The sequence below is a fragment of the Pangasianodon hypophthalmus genome, chromosome 7 (genome assembly GCF_027358585.1).
Source record: "Pangasianodon hypophthalmus isolate fPanHyp1 chromosome 7, fPanHyp1.pri, whole genome shotgun sequence".
Classification (NCBI taxonomy): Eukaryota; Metazoa; Chordata; class Actinopteri; order Siluriformes; family Pangasiidae; genus Pangasianodon; species Pangasianodon hypophthalmus.
Genome location: NC_069716.1, coordinates 1,481,775 through 1,504,725, shown reverse-complemented (window position 1 = coordinate 1,504,725; position 22,951 = coordinate 1,481,775). Strand labels below are relative to the sequence as shown.

Below are 22,951 nucleotides of genomic sequence, written 5' to 3'. Positions count from 1 at the left end.
ATTTTAAATAAATAAATATGATTTATTTGTATGAATCGTCATCAATTCTGCTGCAATGCCATTTTGTCCATCTTTTCGAATCCCAAACTGGCCAAATTACGTAAAGGTCAGATACCCGGTGCTCACACACAGCGTGTCATATTCTACAGTTTGGGTGTTTTAACACATAAAAAAAGACATTTTCTAATTTACCCGTGTGAGTGAACGAGCTCTGTAGTTCCTCCTGCGGAACATTTAGCTTTTCTTTCTTTGTCCCTGATTCTCCATCATTATTATGTTTAGAATTTTTTTGTATAAAATTGTGGTCAAAGTGTTAATTTATAGGCTGCAGGGATTTTTTCTGTGGAATTACAGATTGCTAAAGTGAGATAAATTAGTATGAATTTGTTAAATATATATCTATCAACCCTTTATACATTCACTATAAGGCTATTATTAAATGTTTATTTATGTATATTTATGGCTTCTTAAATCTGTACATTATCGTTTTATTAAAGCTTACCGTATTTCACTGTTGTTTCTTGCTGTTATGCTGCACTGTGCTGCAATTTACAGTGAAAAAAAAAAAAAAATATATATATATATATATATATATATATATATATATATATATATATATATATATATATATATATATATATACAGTCCACTGCCTGATTTTGATTTTGTTATTTGGCCTGAGAGGCTTAATGAGAGCGTTAAAAATCGAAAGAATTATTAGTAGCACTTTATTTGTGCCTCTATTTGACATATCTTTTGAATACGATCCTATAAGAGCTCATTCAACACTGTGGATGTTGCTGGATTTCGCTGTGTTGGACTTGTGGCTGATTAACACGATAATAAAGAGGAAATCAGTGTGACAGTGTGATCTGCATAAAAAAGGCACATGACTGATAAAAACAAAGATACAAAACTCAAGAAAACCGGAACAGGAAGGCTATTTACATCACTGAAAATGCATAAAAATCTACAAAAAGAGCTCACTCGGGCCGCCTCGCTCATCTCGAACCCCACCATGGGACGTCTGATGAATGAGCTGCAGAAAGGACACTGAAAAAGAAAAAAAATAAAAATAGAAAAAAAAGCCTCTTCTGCACTCTTCTCTTTCCCTGAACGTTCTCCTAGCCTCCATTTCAAGAGAATGCCACGAGACATTTACATCTTTCATATGGAGCCAAATGTAACGTAAAGAAGACGTAAACAGTCTCTCTCTGTCCTCCTTTCTTCTCTCTTGAATTAAAAATCAGTTCAGTAAAAGTTGGAGGTTCTCCTCTGGTCCACAGCGACCTCCAGTGAAGAGGTTCACGATATCATAAAAAAAATCCAGTGAGGTTTGGAGAAGGATGAAGAGCATCAGAAGGTAAAAACAGAAAACAGAAAATGCTCATGTCCTTTTCTGGAGCATAATTAGAAGCAAAGATCATTAAAAAAAATCTTTTTGTCCATGTTGAAAATGTTAAATGATCCATCATCCTGCCCAATATTTCAACTGGACCAAGGAGAAGTTTTTTCCACAGATCTGGGAGATGACCGATACTGGAGCCATGTCCACATAAAACCTGTTTATCTCTCCGTTTTATTAGCTTGAACATCGTAGTACAAACAAAGTCCATCGAATAAATATTTCTTCATTGAAGCTCCTCATTCAGTCGTTCTTGCACTCGCAGTTGCACTCCTCATGATGCTCCAGCGCCACGTCCGTCAGTGACTTCAGCGAGCCTCGACCTGGTCTGAATTTCAGCATCAGGACCTTCAGCCGTGCCAAGAGACAGAAATGAGACACTGTGAGTTCGACCCAGTAACAGCGACGTAGATTTTGTTTGGAAAACCAACATTATATGCACATTTACAAAGAAACTAAAAGTCTCATGATTTACTAAGTAAATAAAACATGGTTGTTATAGGAAAATCCTCTTATAGCTCTTTATTCCTCAGCAATTTCCAACAATTACAATCTTTAATATTTCATTAATAAATGACACATCATGATTTTTATCCATTTAAAGTTACATTTAACGTCCACGAAACACGTTAGTTCCTGCTTTCACTTTCGTTATAGCAGCTATAAACCATCTTTATTCTCTCTTTGACGTTAATAAGACAAAAAAAAACAATGCAGCTTGTCATGAAAATATCAGGTGAAAAATAAGATGAAAATATGATGAAAATTCAGAACATTAAAGTCTCAGAGTTTGGAAAGTGAAGATGAGGATTAAAGAGCAGTTAGAGTCCTAAGAATAAGGGAGAAATTACATTTTGTAAAATAATTACATTTCCATCTGTGAGAATGAAAATCACTGAATAATAAAAGTTTAAGTGCAGAAAAAAAAAATGCTGGCATGAAAGAAGTATGTTCTGTCTTCTCAGCTTTATGCATGCCGTGAGCCAGCACGCAATCACAAAGTAATACACTGAAATATTTTGACCGACCCGAATTGTGGGTGTTTTTCAAATAGAATAAAAATATCCCTGTATTTTCCCTATCGATGAAACGTATCTGAGGTTTGAAGGGTTCAAAAATGACCATATAACAACTTTCCAGAATTGTAACAATTTTCCGGAAAGATATAATCATTTTCCAGTAACAGCTTTTTGGAAACATGTAAACGTTTTCCGGAAACATGTAAACGTTTTTGGAAACAAAAAACTATACAGCTATTATTAAATGTTTATTTATGTGTATTTATGGCTCCTTAAATCTGTACATTATTATTTTATTAAAGCTTACTGTATTTCACTGTTGTTTCTTGCTTTTATGCTGCATTGTGTAGCAATTTACAGTGAAAAAAAATATAAGTACTGTAATTAATTATTAATGAACTATTTTCCACACTGATGTTAATATTTAAGATGCCATTATCCCAGCAGTGCTCTTGGGAAAGTGGGAACCGAGAGCTCAGTGGAGTCTGTACTGTACCTCGTGGTATTTTTTGGTCACTTTAGTGGGAGTGCACTGACAGTCGTAGCAGTTGTTCGAGCAGCAGGCACAGTTTCCGCCACATCGCTTCACCAGCAGGCAGCTGGGCCAGAAAATCACGTCCGTCCTCTTCAACTCCTCACGCAGGGACACCGAATAATTACGAGGAGTGCAGCTGTAGAGCCGGACCTCCTCCCGGAGCAGGTTCAAATCCACCACGCCTTAACACACACACACACACACACACACACACACACACACACAGACTTTATACAGCTGTTTACTTCAGCTTTTATTATTGGCCTGAGACACAGCAAGATCCAAAAAGTCTAAAGTCAAGAATCAAGAATGGTAAATCAACTACTTCCTCAGCTGATCCTTATTATTCAGGAATTTGTTATTCAAAACTGGGACAAATCCAGTGTTTTGCTGTTTTAGCAATTCTTTTATGAAATTAAAATTCGTCTTAATATTGTATTAGTGCACCATTACAATTTGCTCATGCTCGATCCTACTGCTTTCAGCCAATAAGTACAAAGTGTTATTTGTTTGTTTGTTTGTTTGTTTGGTTGTTTGGTTGTTCGGTTGTTTAAAATTGATGGGATCTTTAAATTTTGAGAAACGTTATTTAAGAAACCATGCATCAGCATTAGATAAAGTTGTTTTGTAGTGAAAATATGTTAAGAACAGTGTTTTTTCTGAATTCATGCCATCTTCAAGTTATTCTTTGATTGCCCTATTTCTCATAAATCGAAATTATTAATTCTAGATTAAAGTTATTACATTAGCATCCTAATCTAATGAATACATAATACACTCCACATTTACGCTTCAGAGTATCTACGACAACTAAAAGGTCTTCAAAAAAAATTAACAATGACCCAGGAGTGACCCCTCAAATGTCCTTTTTTACCACCATAATAAATAATGTAATGACAAGTCAGTAACAAGTCAGGACCTCGTGTATCAAAATTCTTCTGAAAGCTCCCATTTTGTGTCATGAAGAAACATTCATGATCAACCTCTAGATCGAACACCAGTATTAACAATAATTCCAAGAGCACATCAACTCAGCATCAGTGTAGCTCTGAACAGTCAGATCTCTGGATTATTCCTACCTCTGTTTTTTTTCTGGTGGAAGAAGGACTTGCCCAAGACGTGCCATGTGGGCTTGTAAAGCTCCTCCAGGTCGAGCTGCCAGCGATCAGGCTCCAGGTATTTCAGGACCTCCTCCACCGTGCCGAATTCAGCCACGGCTTCACTCATTGCCTCCACGCTGTGCAGAGCCGCGGGCATGAGGGCGGGCACGGCCGGCTTCTGCGCAAATCAGATAGTTCAGGTTTATTCACCAAGCACATTTTACAACAGAAGTATTTTCATAAAAGTATCTCATAAAATCCAACAAGAACCCTATAGAATTAGATCATATTTCATTGGGTAACCCAACAGGGAATAGAGTATAATTCTAGGGAAATATACCATATTTCAATGGGTAGCCCATAAAAGTCTAGAACTCTGTAGAATAATATTTTACTGGATACCCCATAAACATGAAACAGCCTCCCTATAGAATTAGATCATATTTCAATGGATGTATTTCAATGTAAAAAAATCCAACAGGAACCCTACAGAACCCTACATAACTATAATAGCAATAGAAATTCTACAGAATGCTACAGAACTCTATAAATCCATATTTCAGTCAGGATCCCATTCAAGTCCAATTGGTACACTACAGAATTAGATCATATTTAACGCATAAAAATCTAACAGGAACTCTATAGAACTCTACAGAACCATATTTCCATGGATAAGCCATTCAAATACAATTGGAACCCAGTAGAATTAGACCATATTTCAATGTATAACCCATAAAAATCCAGCAGGAACACTATAGAACTGCATGAAACCATTTAATAGATAACCCATAAAAGTCCAACATGAACACTATATAGAATTTGACCATATTTCAAAGGATGAAGAATTAAAATACAATAGGAGCTGTTTGAAATTATAGACCAACTTTGAAAATCCACCAGAGACCCAGCAGAACTCTACAGAACCACATTTCAACTGAAGTCCAACAAGAACACTATAGAATTAGACCATATTTTGATGTATAACCATAAAAATCTAAGAAGAACCCTAAAGAATTAAATAAAATTTAAATGTGTACCCCATAAACATTCAATAGGAACCCTAAAGAACTCTGAAGAACCATATTTCAATGGAAAACCCATTAAAACACATTGGAACCCAATAGAATTAGACCATATTTCAATCTGTAACCCAATAATGTACTTTATACTCCCATTAAAATCCTACATCTAATGGATATCCAATGGAATTTGCTGGAATCCTCTGGTGAATTCCATTGGATTTCCATAATGGCAATTTAAAAAAAATTGATGTCAGAAAGAAAATTTATTAATTACAAATTCCTTCTCATTTGAAAGGCCTCCGCTATTTCTTCACTGTAAGCGCAGGAAGGCTGTGAAAGGCTTGTTGGCATGGTTACAGCCGTGTAATAGACGTCATGGCCGCTGATAAAGGATGCTCGTGATATAAAGGAGAGCTGTGAATGGGGTCAGTGGGACTGAATGAGGGCACTTCGAATCAAAAGACACAAGACTATTCCACCACGATGGCTTGTTATTTTCAGAACAAGGACGGTTGAAGGTTGAATAGAAAACAGCGAAGCAGATAATGGATCATTATTCAAGATGGGAAATCACGGCGCATCATTTTAACATAATTTCATCATACTTTCAAAGTCACCTGAATAAAGTATGAACAAAAGCCACAGCACCGTACATTACACTGTTCTATAGATCACGAGCGCATACTAATGACTAAAATTAGAATATTTTATTATACTTAATACAGAAATCATGAATATTGATCGCAAATATTCAGCAGATTTAATTTAACAAAAAGTCTTTACTTACATTGTACATCATAAGTCTGTTCTTCACATATAATGAAATGCGAATGAAAATGTCACTTCTTTGTTAGATTATTTAAGGGGATCTTTTAAAAAAATAAACTTTAGATAAAGGATTTGTTCTCAGTCCTTCCTCTGCTTCTAAATATCCCTCGCCTCCCAGTTCTCTCTCTCTCTCTCTCTCTCTCTGTCTCTTTTTTCTCTCTTGCAAGATCTTGCAGTCATGAATAATGTGGAATGGAAACCATTAACAACTCGTGAATGTGTGACGCTCTTCTCTTCTGTCACATAATGAACATGTGAAGTCTCGTTCAAGATGTCTCCTGCTGAGACGTATATCATATTAGAGGACTTTCTGAGGAAATCTCGGCCAAAACCAAGTTTCCTCTGCATGAATCGGTCACAAGAGTCTATTCGTATTAAGGTAAAGTCATAACACAGCATTAACGCCGTGCTACATACAGCTTTAAAACTGGGAGCAATGAATGGTAGATAGATGTAATTAAAGTCGTCTTGCTTATTAGGAATGTCAAAAGGCATAATATGCTCTGTTAGGCCGTAAATTCTACAGTAAGCGATAAACTGAAATTTCCATATAGACACACTGTAATCCAACACGTTCACTGTAGCCGTTTTCTAATTCTTACAAGCCATATGCTCTGACAGCCTCATGCATAGCAACCCAGAAAATATTTACCCCCTTTGAAGGAGTTAACGTGATCTTATTCCTCTGCCTTCTACAAAATCCCTTTGACGTCATGCACAAGGTCAGAGCTGATGAATTGATCTCGTGAGGTATAAACCCCAGAATGAAATAATGGATCCCACTGTGTTGTGTAGCTCTGACAACAAGGTGTTTCAAATTGGTTGCATCTGTGTGTGGGGAAAAAAAAGGGTTTAACAGACCTGACACAGCCTCAGTTACTCAGAGTGAGTCAAGCATCCGAGCAAAGAACTCCACCAGAAACGTGTGATTGGATGTAAATAAACAAACAGACGTCGGGGAGTCTGGGCGAGACACGTTTTAGTGTGAAGGCAAGTTGAGTCGTTGTAGTCAGAAAAGCAGTTCAGCATAGAAAATAATCATATAGCTACCATTAATGGTCAATTTAATTCAATTAAATTTTTTCTTTTCCTTTATTTTACTAGTAGACATTGTCACAAAGCATTAGAGGAATCTGGATATAGAGTTAGATCCCTACTGAACAAGCCAGAGACTTGGACTGATCCATCTAAAACCCTAAAGGTTCTTTTCCCTCTGTAGAAGCCCTTTAGGGTTCTATGGGAGCTCTGTATTGGAGCAACCAACATGGAACATGTAATACTTGGTACAGGTACGCTTTCTTCTGCAAAAATGTTGATTTTCTTGGAAAAGTTTATGTATCCTGGACAGATCCATCTAGAACCCTAAATATTCCTTGCTTTGTCCATCTGGAGGTTATGGAGAGCCCAACAGAGTGTTTGAGTAACCAACATGGAATACCTGGTACGAGTATACTTTATTTTGCTTAGTGGATTGTCTTGGAAAAGTCCATGTGTGTTGGCAAATGTTGGCTGGATGTACAGTGGACTTGTCTGTGTAGAACCCTAAAGGTACTTTGGTTTGTATGTCAGGGAGAGCCCTTACATGTTCTATGGCGAGCCCTACAAAAGTGATTCAGCAACCAAGAACAGGAAATACATGGAACTGGTGGCACCTGATTCATTTCCATAGAGAGAGTAAAAAAATAAATCTGGATTGCCTTGTGTCCCCAAGGACTTGCTTAGGAAATATTTATGGTACCTTCAGTGTAATTTGAAGGAAATCCAACACATTTGCCTCTTGGCAAGGACAATCCAAGAATTCTGTTCATGGAATGAGACCAAGGAATGCATTCATGATGTATCCTCCAAGGAAAATATTCATGAATGTAAATTAATTCCATGTCTATTAAGATTTTATTGCTTGTAATAATGCAGTCCCCACAGATACTTTACAAACTCCCTGATGAACACTTAGCCAGATTTGTGGTGATTTTCTCTCTCAAATTGTCAAGTAGTTCCCACCTGTTAGCAAAGATTCTTCTATCATTTAACAGCTACCAATCTGGAAGGATGATGAGCTAGCATCACTGGTTTCCACGAGAGAGAGAGACAGGGTGCTGTTTTATCTTCACCAATCCACCTCATTCCACTCACATAAAGAACCCACGGGCTCACTGGAGTCCAGAAAGGTCACCGTAAGCATCTAGACCTTTTGAGGGATGTCTGAGATCTGGTCTCAATCTCACTTTCCAACAGTCATGTCATGTCTTTATATGGACCTGCTATATATAGACTTTAACTAGCTTAACCAAATGAATCAGTGCAGATCAGTTCCTAGTTGTTTCCCTGAAAAACTAAAGAATGTTGAAACCTTTCAGCCATTATTAAACTATCACTTGGGAGAAACAAACCCAGTGTGCAGGTCTCCACTCTTCTACATTTTTATTATATTCATATGAGAGATTTGACATCTCAAGCTTGTCCTCCTCACTGCTAAGAGCAGCTTTTCCATCCCCCTCTCTTGAGATCTGAATGTTCCCTGTTTGCAGAGCTAGGTGCTATTTTAATGGGCTCTTCACTCAAACCTTTACTGTTTTCCAGAGGCTTTTCCTGGGGTTTTTATGGCTGAGGCTGGTTTTTCCTCTGCTCCTGGTGGAAGTGGTGAAAGTGAATGATTGCTTATTTAGGTGGAGTGTGTTTAGCCGATGGGGCTGACCACAGAGAAACAGAGCTCTGCTGTTTTAACAGAAAACTGAGTCTCAGTGAAGAGGAACTGGATATTCAAGATGATCTCCAACAATCAAGAGTAATTTTGTTGAGAAGGTACCCTTAGGGGTTTGTTTTTTGTAGCTCCTGTTAGAGGAACATAATTGTAGAGAAACATCATTAAGGTACAAAATTAGACATAAACGAGCACTCTTGTTTGTAACTTGGAGAAGTACCTTCTTTGAATGCTAATCCTTTCCCTCACCATACCCTTTCCCTTTACAAACAGATAGCCTTCAGCAAATTCTTAAAATTTAGAAATGATTAACCAGAATTCTTGATGCTCTGAAGGGCATGGCCTGAAGTAGACCACTCCAAACTTCTTCAATAAACACCAACAGATACAACCATTTCATTGAGATCCTGCTGATACCAATAATCCTCTGATCACAAGCAAGTCTCTGAAAATGGCCCTTCTTTATCCAGTTACATTTGGATTATAATTTTATTTCCCGTCAAGTGTTTCCCAAACTCCAGGGACCCCAAATGTGCAACTTTTCTTTACCACATTTACTGCTCCATCTAAAACAAACAATCAAAGGTGGATTTCCATGGAAAAGTTCATGTATGTTGGCAAAAGTTGACCTGATGAACCATGAGCTTGTCCATCCACAACCCTTAAAGGTTCTTTGGCATGTCCCTCTGGAGGAGCAGTTAAGGTTCCATAACTAGCCCTACAACAGTGTTTTAGCTACCAAGAACATAGAATACCTGTTACAGGTGTGCTTTTCTTTTACTTGGTGTATTGTCTTGGTAAAGTTTATGCATGCTAGTAGATGGTGAATTGATGTACCCTGGACTAGAACCCTAAAGAGGAGCCTTTAAAGGTTCTATGGAGATTCCTAAAACAGAGGCATTCCCTTTCAGAAAATGGGACCATGCAAAGAGCCCTTGATTTTATTTTTAAGCGTTTAGCTACAGGTGTTCAGTAAATCTTGTTCAGTAACATCCTTAAAAGTTATTTTAAGTTGACGCAAAGCTTTGAAGAGTTAAGGGAACTTTCAAAAGAAAGTGCTACAGGGGAAATGTAGACAGATATGACTTGGAATAACAAGCTGTATATATGTCATTCTGAGCTGTCATTCTGTGCTACTGCTTGTACACCCAGAAGCAGTGACAAATGAGCTGCTTGGTCTTTACTTTGGCAAGAATCATACCTTCTATAAAGCAGTATTGCAAGACCTGTAATTATGCCAATTTAGCAACAGTATTGGTAAAAAGTTTTGGTGCTTAAAATCAGTAGGGCTAGTGGTTGTTCAAAGACAACATGGCTTCACAATCACAAATCCACTTTGGCATCACTGTGATCTAGGCTATTTTTTGACAAAGTTACTCAGTGCAAGGGAAAGACATCAGTAAACACACTGCAATTTTGCAGCCAAACATTTCTCAGAAAGGAAACCAGCTAGACCGAACGTTGCCTCGTCGCACTTTGTCATAAGCATGACAACAATATTACAAGACCTAGGCTTATGCTAGGTTAGCATTGGTATTCATAAATACTTTGGTACTTGAGGTCAGTAGGCAATTCATTACAATTTGCACAAGCTATCTTGTAGGAATAGTTTCAGTGGTGAAGTTCAATGAATGGGAAACCGATTCATCTCATTGGCATCAGGCAATTTTTGATGAAGTAAACACATGCCTTACCACAAACTCTAACAAACACATTGCAATTTTAGCACTTCCAAACACTTCTCAGAAAGGAAGTCAGATAGAATGAAAGTTACCACCTCAAACTTTGTCATGGGTTACCCTTACAGGAAGCATGTCTGGGCCGGATGACCATGGGAGTCATGAAATAGTTCTGGAAGTCTATTCAAGGTCTGGTCAAAAAAACTATGAAACAGCTAAACACTCTATCAGTCAGCAGACTCAAAACGGATATGAGTCACAACATGGCATCAACATGGCTAATGTAATAGAAAAATGAAAGAATGTTGAGAATATGGAATACAATACATATTGTATACCACCAAATTAAAGCTTTTACTCATGATTATCACTAATGTTTTGGTTCAGTTCATTATTTAGACTTTAGTTACCTACCTGGAAGTACCGCCCACCTTTATGTTTGGTCTACAGTATACAGTATACTGTTCGCAAGAACCCAGTTGAATTTCAAGCTAATCTGGCATCAGACCAGGGTGTAAAGCGTGTTTACCTTTTATGAATCTCATGAGCATTCAACTAACAACCAAACAGAAGTCAATAATAGGAGTGGTTTGCTCCCAAATGCTGCACTTAAAGCACACGTCTACATTATATACTTTATAAACTGCATTATGTTCTTGCCAAAATAACTGTTAAAAAAATATCTTGGTAACAACAGTCAAAATTTGATTTAACAACCATAACTTCTGACAAATTGGGTCGAGTATGGATAAGTACGCTTTACTGGAGTTGGTAACACTTTTGGATAGTCCACTTTAGAGACTTTAGGGACAAACCAGCAGCTAAACATTTATGAACCATCAGGTGACACGTTCTTAGCAAATCACTGACAACATGACAATGATTTATGGATGTTAAGGTTAATAGATTGTCTATTGATTATCAACTCACGTGTACTTTTTTGAAAGATAGATAAACATCAGTTGACATATTGTTGAGATGCAGTTGATTAGTTGGTTCATGGCTATCCTTATGAATTTATATGCATGAAGACCCATAAAATATATCCCTCTTCCTAAAATTTCAATAAATTACTGTTGAAATTGGTAGAAAAAACATTGCACTGATTAATCCTTCAGCATTAGTGTGAGCTAGGCAATTTGTAAAGAGGTAAACATGTTCTGTAAAAGGGTGTATTTGCAGCTAAACACTTCTGTGAAAGGAAAGTTGCCTCATCACAATTTGTCTTAAGCACGGCAACAGCAAAAGCAAAATCTGTTCCAAAAACTTTCCCAAAGTGATGACACATGCTAATAGCTGCAGGAATTTGGGCTTGGGTGAAGTGGGTACGTGGTTCTGGGAACACACAATGGCGGGACACGGAGTCTAACTCAGTAGCAATGCGAGTGCCAGGAACCAGACCGACATTGTATCATGCACCACATGCTCATCCCTGACACGAAACACTTTAAACACTATACAGACAAATCCCCTTAGATGGAATTCTGACCACAATCCAGCTGGATGCTAAATGGATTTTGAGAGAAGGCGCCAAAGGAAATGCAGGAGTGCTGTGAGTCAGGTCTGGAGGGGCAGCAGAATTGTAGGTTCCCGCTCTCCATCCTCCTCCACGCTCTATAAATAGAGCTCCATCAGTCAGCCACACCTTCTGCGATGGGAGAACTGTGGGCCAAAACACACCTCCTATCCCTCGTGCAAAGCGCAAGAAAGCTTGAAGAAAAAACACACCACTTTTAGACCTGAGAGCACTGGTTGCATAAACCTCATCTTCAGAAGTTGCATAACTGTTCTTCATGGCAAAGCTGTTCAAATATTATTTTTTCCTTCATCAATCAGGATAGAAATTCATAACTTGGGATATGTCATTTTAGAAGCAGAGACGAATCTGTGAAACCTTCATTGTTCATATACTAAAATCAAACATCTAATAAGTTCTATTCTGATGAGAATAGTTTTCCAGGCACTTCTCTGTTGACTAAAGTTGCTGGAAGCCTGTAATAATCCCAACGTAGGCGTAGTTGTCCTTTATTATAAGCGCTTGTTTTAGGGGTGTGTCACATGACCATTACACGTATGTAGGCTGTACCTGTGCTGGGAGCTCAGAAGCTTATCCCCTGCTTCTCTGATGTCCTTTTAAATGTCTATATTTTATTATTCTGCATTTTAAGTGCTTCCTGGTGCTGAAGTAAAAGTACAAAAAAGTACCAACATGTCAAATCATTATCAGGTTATTTCTACTGGTCATTTTAAAGAAGGTAAAACATGGCAAAAATCTTTCTAGATGGAAACACGTGCAGTCCATAAAAATTACTGACATGACAGATTCTGACAGGACTAAAATGACAGAGGTACTCCACTAATAATTACATTACCACACCTCCCTGTGTAAAACTAGTCCCATCCGAATAGGGCTTTAGACATAAATCCTGTCTGTTTTATCCTGTGAGCACCGCCTGAATCACTACTAAATCACTGAAAGGAAGATAAAGGATGACTTTGTTCAGTATAGAGTGAGAGTAGCTCTTGCCAGTGCATAAAAGTGTCAAGACACGCTCAAACACATCTGTAAACAAGCAGGACAGAGAAAGACAGGGGACTCGTAAAGTTCTGACAGGAATCAGACATCAAAGGTGAGTGGGTCTATTAAATCATTTCAGGGGAATAATCCTCCCTAAATGTGCCATGCGAAACCCGGGAGGAAATTGAAGCACGGCCGAGTCGGAAATGGAAAGCGACACTCTCACAAGCAGGAGTTATGACTGCAGCCTGGAAAATCTTCCCACCTATTATTGTTGGTGAGGTCAGAAGGTCATTTTGGCTAGGATTATACACCTCAGTGCACCGTAATTAGCCCGAGAGTGCGACACATTCTTGGTGGATGAGCTTTTCTCTCCGAGGTAAAAACACTCCACTTAAATGGAAAGAGCAGACTAATGCAGCATGAATACTGTGCAGGTTAATCATAAGTGGTTGATCAGAGCCTCCCTCTCTCTTTAGACCTGATTTTTTTTACAGTTTCACTTCCTTAGCTCTTCTTGTTAATAAAAAAGAACACCTTTCTTCAGTTTCTCGTGTTTATTTATTATAGTTTATACCACAGAGCACACATGTTGATTAATTTTCTATGACGGCAGCTCTGAGAGTAGTGCAGCTGCAAGTCACCGGTTTATATTAATGCACTCGTTCTAATATGTTATCGTTTCTATACGACGTTTCTAGATGTTTATCACACCATCCTGTCTTTGATTGTTTTACTATAACAGCAACACACTGTGTGATTTCTTTCTTACATACTATGGTGGTACATCATGGTAATTATGGTTAGCAGATGTTTTATATGGGGCTTTATGGTATCTTATTATAACCGTGGTTGTTGCACTCATGACCAGGGCAGTCTCATGGTTTTAGAGTGGTACTGTGGCTCAGGAATATAGTTTTAACTGTTATGTTATGTAACTGTTGTAACTGTCATAACTGTGGTTTCCAATCCTTGGTTTTCTTTCGCACCAAAAAAAACATGATTAATCTTTCCGAAGGCTTGCGTTTGGTGTCTGATCCTTTAAGTTTCCCAGGCAGTCCTGCCACACCAGGGATAACAATGTTGATCAGTTCACTCTGTTATTTTTCTCTCAAATTCTTCATCTGTTCCTGTTGTTGATGTTTAAACAAAGGCCCACTTTGGGTAGTCAAAAGCTTTCAGAGCTTCTCTAAAATATTTGCCCATTGGCAAATTGTATATCAGCCTTTTCTCTTCGTTCCATCCTCTCATGTAAATGTTTAACTAAAAGCTAGACTTTTAAAAGGGCAGATCATTTACAGTTCACTGGTGGAAACCCGCATATGCAGGACTTCTCCTTGCACCTCCTTATTTAGCATTATCTAATACTACCACTATTATCTATTTACGAGAACCAATCCAATCTCGCTCCTTCTCAGACTTTAAACAGATGGAAGACACATGTGTGAGATCTTCCTGACCTGTTTTTAAGGACAATGTCTGGTGGCATGTCTTCGGGCCAATATATTTTATTCATTCATTCGTTTTCCTCTTGTGAGGCCGTGGTAGCAGCAAGCTGACAAGGTCATCCCAGATTTCTCAATCCCCAGCCACAGATTCAAGCTCTTCCATGTGGATCCCCAGACCTGTGAGATATAATCTCTCCAGCAGGTCCTGGGTTGGTGCCCAAAGCAACTCAACTGGCTCTTCCTATTTCACAGAAGCAGTGGCTCTACTCTGAGGCTCTCCAGTCAAGTCAGGCTCTCTTGTCAAGCTCCTCATGCAGTCATGGACAGGAAACCCAGCAACCCTGCAAATGAATCCTATGTTCCACAGCTTGAACTTGCTCAAGCTTGTACTTTCGCTTACTACCCAGAGATCATGAACATGAATAAGAATTTTCAAGGTTCTAGACCCAAATAATATTGCATATACAAGATCTCCATTTTGGTCTGAACCTGAGCAGGTTATGTGGGAGGACCTGTGATCAAATGCTCGACTGCAGAATACCACTCCTTGTCCTGGCTCCAGGAGTTGAGTCCCAGTAACCCAAATCCATGAAGGGTACACTTAGCCTTTTTTGTACCTTTCATGGGAGTTTTTTTTCAAAGTTTGCTCTTTGTCTGACCTCTCCCTTTAGATCAGATCAGCACGGGTGCCACTATTATGAGCAGTCCTGTGGTGCACTGAATCCAAAACCCCTTCACCACGGCCATTTAAACAAGTTGGCATCTGACATTAAAAGTAGTTTTATGATAATAAGGATTTCTCAAATGTCCTTGTGTTAGCAATGAGGACTTTTACCTTACATCTTCTGAAATTTGACATCCCTTATTGTTTTTTTTTTTCCCCAGACCTCATTAGCTGCACAGATGAGCTGGTTTTGCTGTGGGTGATTAGAGGTGTTTACTCAGACGAATAGCAAGAGAAACAGCTGAGTGACAGGATGGAATACACAGCACTCTCAGAGCTGACAGCTTTTGTTAGAGAAAGTAATGGAGTGTGGAGGTTCAGGATGTGTGTGTGGTCTGCGTGGAGGAAAAGGAAGGATGAGATCGGAGACAACACAGGACAAAGAGACATTAGAGTCAAGGATGAAGAGGAGGGTATACACAGACAGACAAAGAGAGAGACAGACTGAGTTAAATACAGAGTGTAGAGTGACAGAAAGTAGTATTTCTTTCCTCAGGCTCATCTTTCCTGTGCTCTAAGGGTAGAAAAACAATGAGAGTAATAATTCACAGTGTCTGGATGTGTACTGTATAATCTCAAAGCCCTTTCTCCGCTCATTTGAGCTTCATCAGTCATACTGAATGCTGGGAAATTCCACCAAGTGTCATTCACACCGCTGATGTCATGACACTTGGTAAGACCACATGACATTCAGGGCCTGGAGGTGTAAACTGGTGGAGAAAGCTGAACGATGCCATTGTAGGTAGATAATAAGCGGTGTATCAGGTACTCATCCTTTGTTCAGGCACGGTGTGTTCCAGATTTACACAGATGACCTCTTATACTCTCTTTGGAACTGAATAACTTCTGTTTATGCAGTGTTTATTGTCCTTGAAGCAGTGTGTCTTGTCCTTTAGATGGAGATAAACTGCTATGCCTTGACATGAGGAATTTGCCCTCCTGTGTTGGGACAAGTATTCACAAAGTGGTCGTTTCATCTCACCGATTTCTGTCAGAGCATTTTGCTGGGTTTGAATTACACCACAATGGGATTTTTGAAGTTTTCCAGACACTCCAGCCATATATAAAGGACACTGATGTTCCATTTGCCCTACTTTGTCTCTCTGCTAGATGGTTTGTTCTTCATGTTGGACCTTGTTGAACTAGTCTGGGTGGTCACAAGCTTTTTTTTTTCTGATGACTTCTGAAGTTGGTATCTTTTTTTCAAAGTGAGCAACTTTTAAGTGTCCTAAAGTGTATGAAACATGCAACATATTTCAGCATAGAGAGCACCAAACTGTCCTGGACCCTTCAGAACTTGATCAGCTCCTACGGACCATCTTATTATCTAAGAACTAGGTTGATGCTATAATATTGATGTTATGATATAATTTATCATGATACGCTTTTCTGAAATTAGTACAGGTATTGTGATATATGTTTCTAACCTTTTTTCCCATTTTTAAATAAAAAAGTAATTTATTTTGGTAGACATTAACTAAAAGTATCATTCAAATCAGTTTTTCATATTTGTTTTTTAATCCAACACTAATGTTTTGCTAGCATCGCTCACAACGTATATTGTGGATTGCAGAAATGTCTTATGTCATATTGCCTACCCCTGGATCTGACTCATATTTATAAAGTTTTAACCAAATGGTGAGTTAAGAGTTCAATATACAAAAGAACTCTATTCTATAAAACTCCTTCTATGTAGAATCCCTATAGGAACCTGGAACATTTTAACCATCCAAAGAACCCGTGAGAATGGCAGCTTCATTATCTATTCCATTTCATACCAGTTATAAATGTAGGTCACACTCTTATGGAAATGTTCTCCGCTTTCTTATTCTCACAAATTTTTAACAAGAACATCCCTCCCAGTAACACAAGTTCATTTGTCAAATCCTTGGTATTGAGCAAAAGCTCTGTACTTTAATAGAGACCACTGCACATATCCGTTTTTTTCCCCTTTTTTCCATCTACTGCATGATTAGGATGGCGATGTTGAGTAAGCCATTCACCATGTTTTTCGCTGTAGAAGCTATTTTTGTTCTGGAAGTAGGTGATCAATAAGAGACCATTTTCAAGCATTTCCTCATTAAACACTACTTTTAGTCATTCAATTTACTCCTGCTGGCAATTTAACCACCTGAATGACAGGAAACCATAATAGAAAAAAGCAATATGAGGACATTTTCCTGAGCTGTGCTGGAAAAAACCTAGGTACCTCTGTATAAGCCTTCAATTACACCCGTAAATAGCAGCATTTCTCAGTCCTGTCTTGTATCATCCAATTTACAGAAATACGAAAAGCTATGTTCTAGGGACAAACTCTCAGTCACGATCTCACACTGCTCACAATGTGGAAAATGACCTTGGCTCGCCAGCAAGCTCCTGTTATATAAGCGATAATTGCACATTTTCAGTGCATTACAGAGGGAGAAGAAGTTGTAAACTGCTTACCTGCTGCAGGACAGAGTAGTGGATGCTGAAACCTGGCTCAGAGGGAAAGTACTCGTCTGAAATGAAGCGAATACGAATCTGGTTCCCTTTGGACGTCTGAGGCCCAGGAGCAGACTGAGAGCCACACCAACGACCCAGCACCAGACTTCCATCAGGTTCCTCCACTTCCACGTAATCATATCTGAAAGAGATGAATAAACAGACCAAACTCATTGTTTGTACAAGCAGAAAAAGTCTAAATTTCAAAGTTCTTGTGACTACAGTAGGACAGTCAAGGGCATGTTTTAGGTCCCTTTAGTTGAAGAACCAAGAAACGTAACGGCCTGTAAGTTCACTGTGAAAAACAGCACCTTATCAAGTGAAAATATCTCGAATATAGTCAAATTTGTCTAGTATTAACTGTTATAAGATTACAATTAACCATATATAAGATTATTAAACCTACTTTTAGATATGAAATAGTCTTGCTTTTGACGGATAGGAAAATTTTGTGCATTTTAAGCATTTTTTTTCTAGAAAAAAGCAAAATTATCTATAAATTTTATAGCTTGAAATTAGTAAAAATGTCTAGAAATAGGTTTAATAATCTTAAATTTGGTTTATGGTACTCTTACAATAGGAAATACTAGATAAATTAGACTATATTCAAGATATTTTCCCTTGCTAAGATGTCACTTTTTCGCAGTGTTACGGTACATTTACATTGTTTGTATGTTGTTCTGATGGTGTAGGGCTTGGAAATCACAATCAATGTTTCTGATGATTTTGATGATGCCTTATCATACATCCTTTACTGAGACTCATAGGCACAGAGGCCACACCTCCTTCACTCTAATGAAAGAGGCCACACCTTTTTTATTAGGACTGAAAGGCACAGAGGCCACACCTCCTTCTCTGGAATGGACAGAGGCCACACCTATTCAGTGTGACGAAGGGCCTCGTCTATTTCACTAGGACTGATGGACACAGAGGCCACGCCCCCTTCACAGTAATTGGCAGAAACAGAGGACATGCCTTCTTTACTTTGACAAACAGAGGCCACACCTCTTTCCCTAGAACTGACAGGCAAGGAGGCCACGCCCACTTTACTGTATGGGCAGGCACAGAGGCCACGCCTACTTCACTGTATAGACAGGCACAGAGGCCACGCCTACTTCACTGTATGGACAGGTACAGAGGCCACGCCTACTTTACTGTATGGACAGGTACAGAGGCCACGCCTACTTCACTGTATGGACAGGTACAGAGGCCACGCCTACTTCTCTGTATGGACAGGTACAGAGGCCACGCCTACTTCTCTGGAACGGATACAGGGCACACCTCCTTCGCTATGACAGTCAGAGGCCACGCCTCTTTCCCTTGGACTGACAGGTACAGAGGCCACACCTCCTTTACATGATAAAAATTAGAAGACCGAATAAAGTTTATTACTGTTACACTTTTTCAAATCTAACGTTGTTGTTAAAATTATTTTAAAATATTTTACAATATATTATAGAAGATCCAACTCATATCAGTGAAGCTTTACATCCCTGTAGATGTTATATTTGCAATAATTTAGTTTTTTATTTATATATTAAAATACGTTATTGTAATATTAGGTAATTTCTTTGCTCACCAAATGAGCTACAAATGAAAATACATGGTTTTAATTCATCATGTTTAATTGATTACGTGATCCGCTGCTACGACAGAAATAAAGTTTGATATCTAATTTTGTTACAATCCACCATCTATAAAAAATGCTAATTAACCATGAGTGCTGTTTCTTGTTTATTCAAACCAGCTAGCATTAAATAAACTTCATGATCATCAGTCACAAGGCGTAGCTGTGCTCACATTCTCTTTTGGTTTTGCGTGTTTTTACATTTAAGCAAGATGTCCTTTGATTCGGAGCGCATTAATCTGCGTCATGGGGTTTTTGGCTTTGATTAGTAATGCAGTAATACATCACCGTCTCACAGCTGAAAAATGGGCGCCACCTGCAACACACCACGGGTCTGGGTTTAATGTGTGTGTGTGTGTGTGTGTGTGTGTGTGTATATGTCTCCGTCCCTTATCACCCACATGCCTCTTTGTTTCACTGCGTGTGTGTGTGTGTGTGTGAGGGTTTGGGGAGAGAATCTCTAATGCTTAAATGGGACCTAAACAGACCGCTAATCCTCTGAGCAGCTGCTCACAGATGAGAGGTAGTGAAAGCATTAAAGTCCCTGTGAACATGTGATTTTAAACCATACACTTTACCCAAAATACCTCTGTGTGAAATAATAAACAGTAGAGAAACTATTAAAAACATCTTAAATAGCTAGCGGGTTAGTTACTGTAATTGCTAGCAAACTATCTAGGATTTGTCGAAGGTTTACATGATTGGGATTTCAGTGCAGTGAAACTATTAACGTGCATTTGTTTTATTTATTTTAGTCCCTGTGAAAATCTGTGTAAAAATATAAATACCTGAGAAACTACCAAAACGTCCCTAAATAGCTAGCTGACTAGGTTGACGCGAGTGGGATTTCACTATCAGTGTATTCAGAGTCTTGATTTTCATCAACGTTTCCTCATTTCCTGTCCAAATATAAAATAACAACAACAGCAACAACAACAACAACTATTTGTTCATTACTGTCATTAGCCAAAGATAGCTAGTTAGATAGCTAGCATAGCATGCTGGTTCTGCGACTTAAAATCTTCTCATATAATGTCGTCATCAGCAAATAATTTGCAAATTCTTTTAAATCGTTGAGCTTCTTTTGTGACAGCGCAAACTGAGAAGAGTTTTATACAGAAGTCTGTTTTACATGAATTTATGCGAACCATGTTAGCAAGATTTACATTGCTTGTTCGCTACATTAGCCTCATAGCTTCAGTGAAGAAAAAAAACCAAAACAAAACAAAATAAACTTCTTAGCTGATTGACCTCATTTGGAGTAAGAGGAGCATTGTGTACATTTCATTTTTGGCTGGAAAAGAAGAGATTAGCTTTGTTGAAATTACACCCGTATATTTTATTTAGCTATAATTTCTCTGATGGCCTCCATGAGACAAAACCACTTTAGCTGAAACAAGGCTGATCGTCTTCTCAGCGTGGCTGTTTAGGCTCCTCATTACGTCTCGCTTCATAAACAGCCACTGGAGGAGGCTTAATAAAAGATATCAAGGAGATTCAATATCCGTGACCTAGATATCCAGCCTCAGTAGGCGCCCTACACTCTGTCCTCGCCTCGGCGCGTCCTCAAAACTCCGGAGAGAGACGGATATTTACAGACGTAATGAAGCTCATTCCTGCACATCAGCACTCTCAGGTACGGCGAATCACATCACATGTTTTCCCGACAGATTCACAAAAGTAATTAACCAGTATTTAAATGAAGGGAATTGTCTTCCAAATAAATCCTGCAGATTTTTAATTACAGCCGTGCCTCATAAGTACAGAGTATAACGTGATGAAAGCAGAGTTATTGTTACCACCCTGAAGATGATTATTTCCCTAGAACAATGTTTTCTGTCTCTTATACCACAGGAATTTTAATTTTTTAATAAAGCATGACACATTATACTATGCGCCACGTTACTGAGAAACTGCAAAGAAGCGTAAACTCCTCAAAGTTAAAAAGTAAACTATAAAAAGTTACAGCTTCACCTCTGACTGTTACAAAGTGCTGACACTGGAGACTCCTTCCATAAATGTTAAATAAACATTTTTCTCCTTACAGAAAACGTCACCCTATCGACGATTTCACGGTTTTTAATCAGTTCACGCAGAACTTCCGGCGTACGAATCTCTGTGAATGAGCTGTTACTATGGAAACCTATCAGAATTGCTGTTATAGAAAATTAATCAATAGTTACCTTTTGACCAATCAGAATCCAGAATTCAACAGCACTGTGGTATTATATATATATATATATATATATATATATATATATATATATATATAAAAAATACACACATGCTAACTTTTTCTCTTTTGGGGTTTAATGCTGCAGTGCTTTGATGTAGCCTGGCCTCGAAAAAGCGAGCCAAACCATTTTAAAAGAGGAAGGCAAAACACACACACACACACACACACACACACACACACACACGGACTCGGTGAGCAATACTTCTCCAGTGCTCAGTAAAGCTTGGTTTCGGTGGCCAGTGCCAAGGCCTGCTACTAATCATTTGAGTGGATGAGACAGGCATGCTAACCCTCCCCTGTGTGTGTGTGTGTGTGTGTCAGCACATATGCTTGGCTTTCTAAAAGGAGTGTTTACCCTCGATCCGGCCTGACGCTAGCACTCGAAACCGCGTTCGGTAAAAGCAACAGACATCACGCTGAAAGCAGACATTTGCTGAGACGTTAAGCACACACACCGGATGGTTAATTTCCTCATGCGCTTAGCGTTGATTTACACTCTGCTAACACGTTGCAGATCTCAGACATCAGACGGCGGGCGAGCGAGCGCCGACTACGATTTCCCTCCTTTTAAATGAGAACGCAGTCCTTTCGCGAGGTCGAAGGTGCAGAACGGAGAGCAGCGGTAGCTCAGATTCCGTTAGCTGCCAGAGAGATCGTTTTGGGCAATCGAGGGCAGGACCTTTAACTTTTAACAACAGACACGGTCACAAAGCAGCTTAATAAAAATCTGCAAGTAAACATTTTCAATCCTTCCTGCAGTTGAAAGTAAGCAAGCAGCATTGAAAGTTTTCCAATAAGCAAACGTAATGCACGTTTAAAAATCCTCTTTTTACTTGCATTTATATTGGAGTTTTGTTGCATTGGTTGTCTTTAGCTGCCAAGTTTGTGTAACGAACCCCAACTCATGGTCAATAAAAGCAGCAAAAACTCATTTTAAACCCTGGACACAACAAAAATGTATTTGCAAGAGCATTAAGTGCAGTTAGGAGCATGCACCATTTGAGAGACTGAAGTTCAACTGCAAAATTTGCATTTGTGACTGAAGACAGCTGACAAAAAAGTTCTAGCAGCGAAGCTCATCTAAAAGCCACCAATAGGAGCACGGCAAACTCACAGGACAGCTACAAATACGCTAGCGGTGACGACGAAATGAAAACGAAACATGCTAGTGGATAGAGAAATCTCCTTATTAGCTCAAGCTCACTCTGAGGAATGTTTGTGTTTAAGTAAAAGCCAAGCTTTTATTAGGATCTCGTACAATGTAATGAGTAATGATCTTTAACGATTGCTGAAATCACACAATCTAAATCCAGCTTAATATGTAAAACAAAATCCTGGACCATCGTTAGGACTTATAAATCTTGCTTAGATATTTTTAGCCTCAGTAAGAGGACAGGGAAAAAGAGGACGCTGGGTAACCTGCACTAACCCTCACTGTAACCGCACTGTACTGTTTTGATAGAAAACGTCTGTAAATGTATAGTGCTGAGTGATTAACAGCTCATGTGTGGGAGAAAGCTTTTCTCATCTCTGCCTCTCTGTGAAAGAGTGACGCGTTCCAAACGAAACACCGTGCTGGACACGGGGCATCAATAACGCAAAACACGCTAATTACCACCTGGACC

General features: G+C 38.8%; 1 protein-coding gene across 1 annotated transcript in view; it reads right to left on the bottom strand.

The window, feature by feature from the left end:
• Window positions 1–644: 644 nt before the first annotated feature.
• pdgfc (platelet derived growth factor c) overlaps window positions 645–22,951 on the bottom strand; it is a 62,607-nt gene continuing 40,300 nt past the window's right edge. The window contains exons 3-6 of the mRNA XM_026947400.3: window positions 17,425–17,605; window positions 4,039–4,237; window positions 2,921–3,141; window positions 645–1,753 (exon numbers count right to left, since the gene is read on the bottom strand). Of these exons, the coding sequence (XP_026803201.1) occupies window positions 1,649–1,753; window positions 2,921–3,141; window positions 4,039–4,237; window positions 17,425–17,605 (706 nt within the window). The 3' untranslated portion in view covers window positions 645–1,648. The remainder of the gene's footprint in view (window positions 1,754–2,920; window positions 3,142–4,038; window positions 4,238–17,424; window positions 17,606–22,951) is intronic.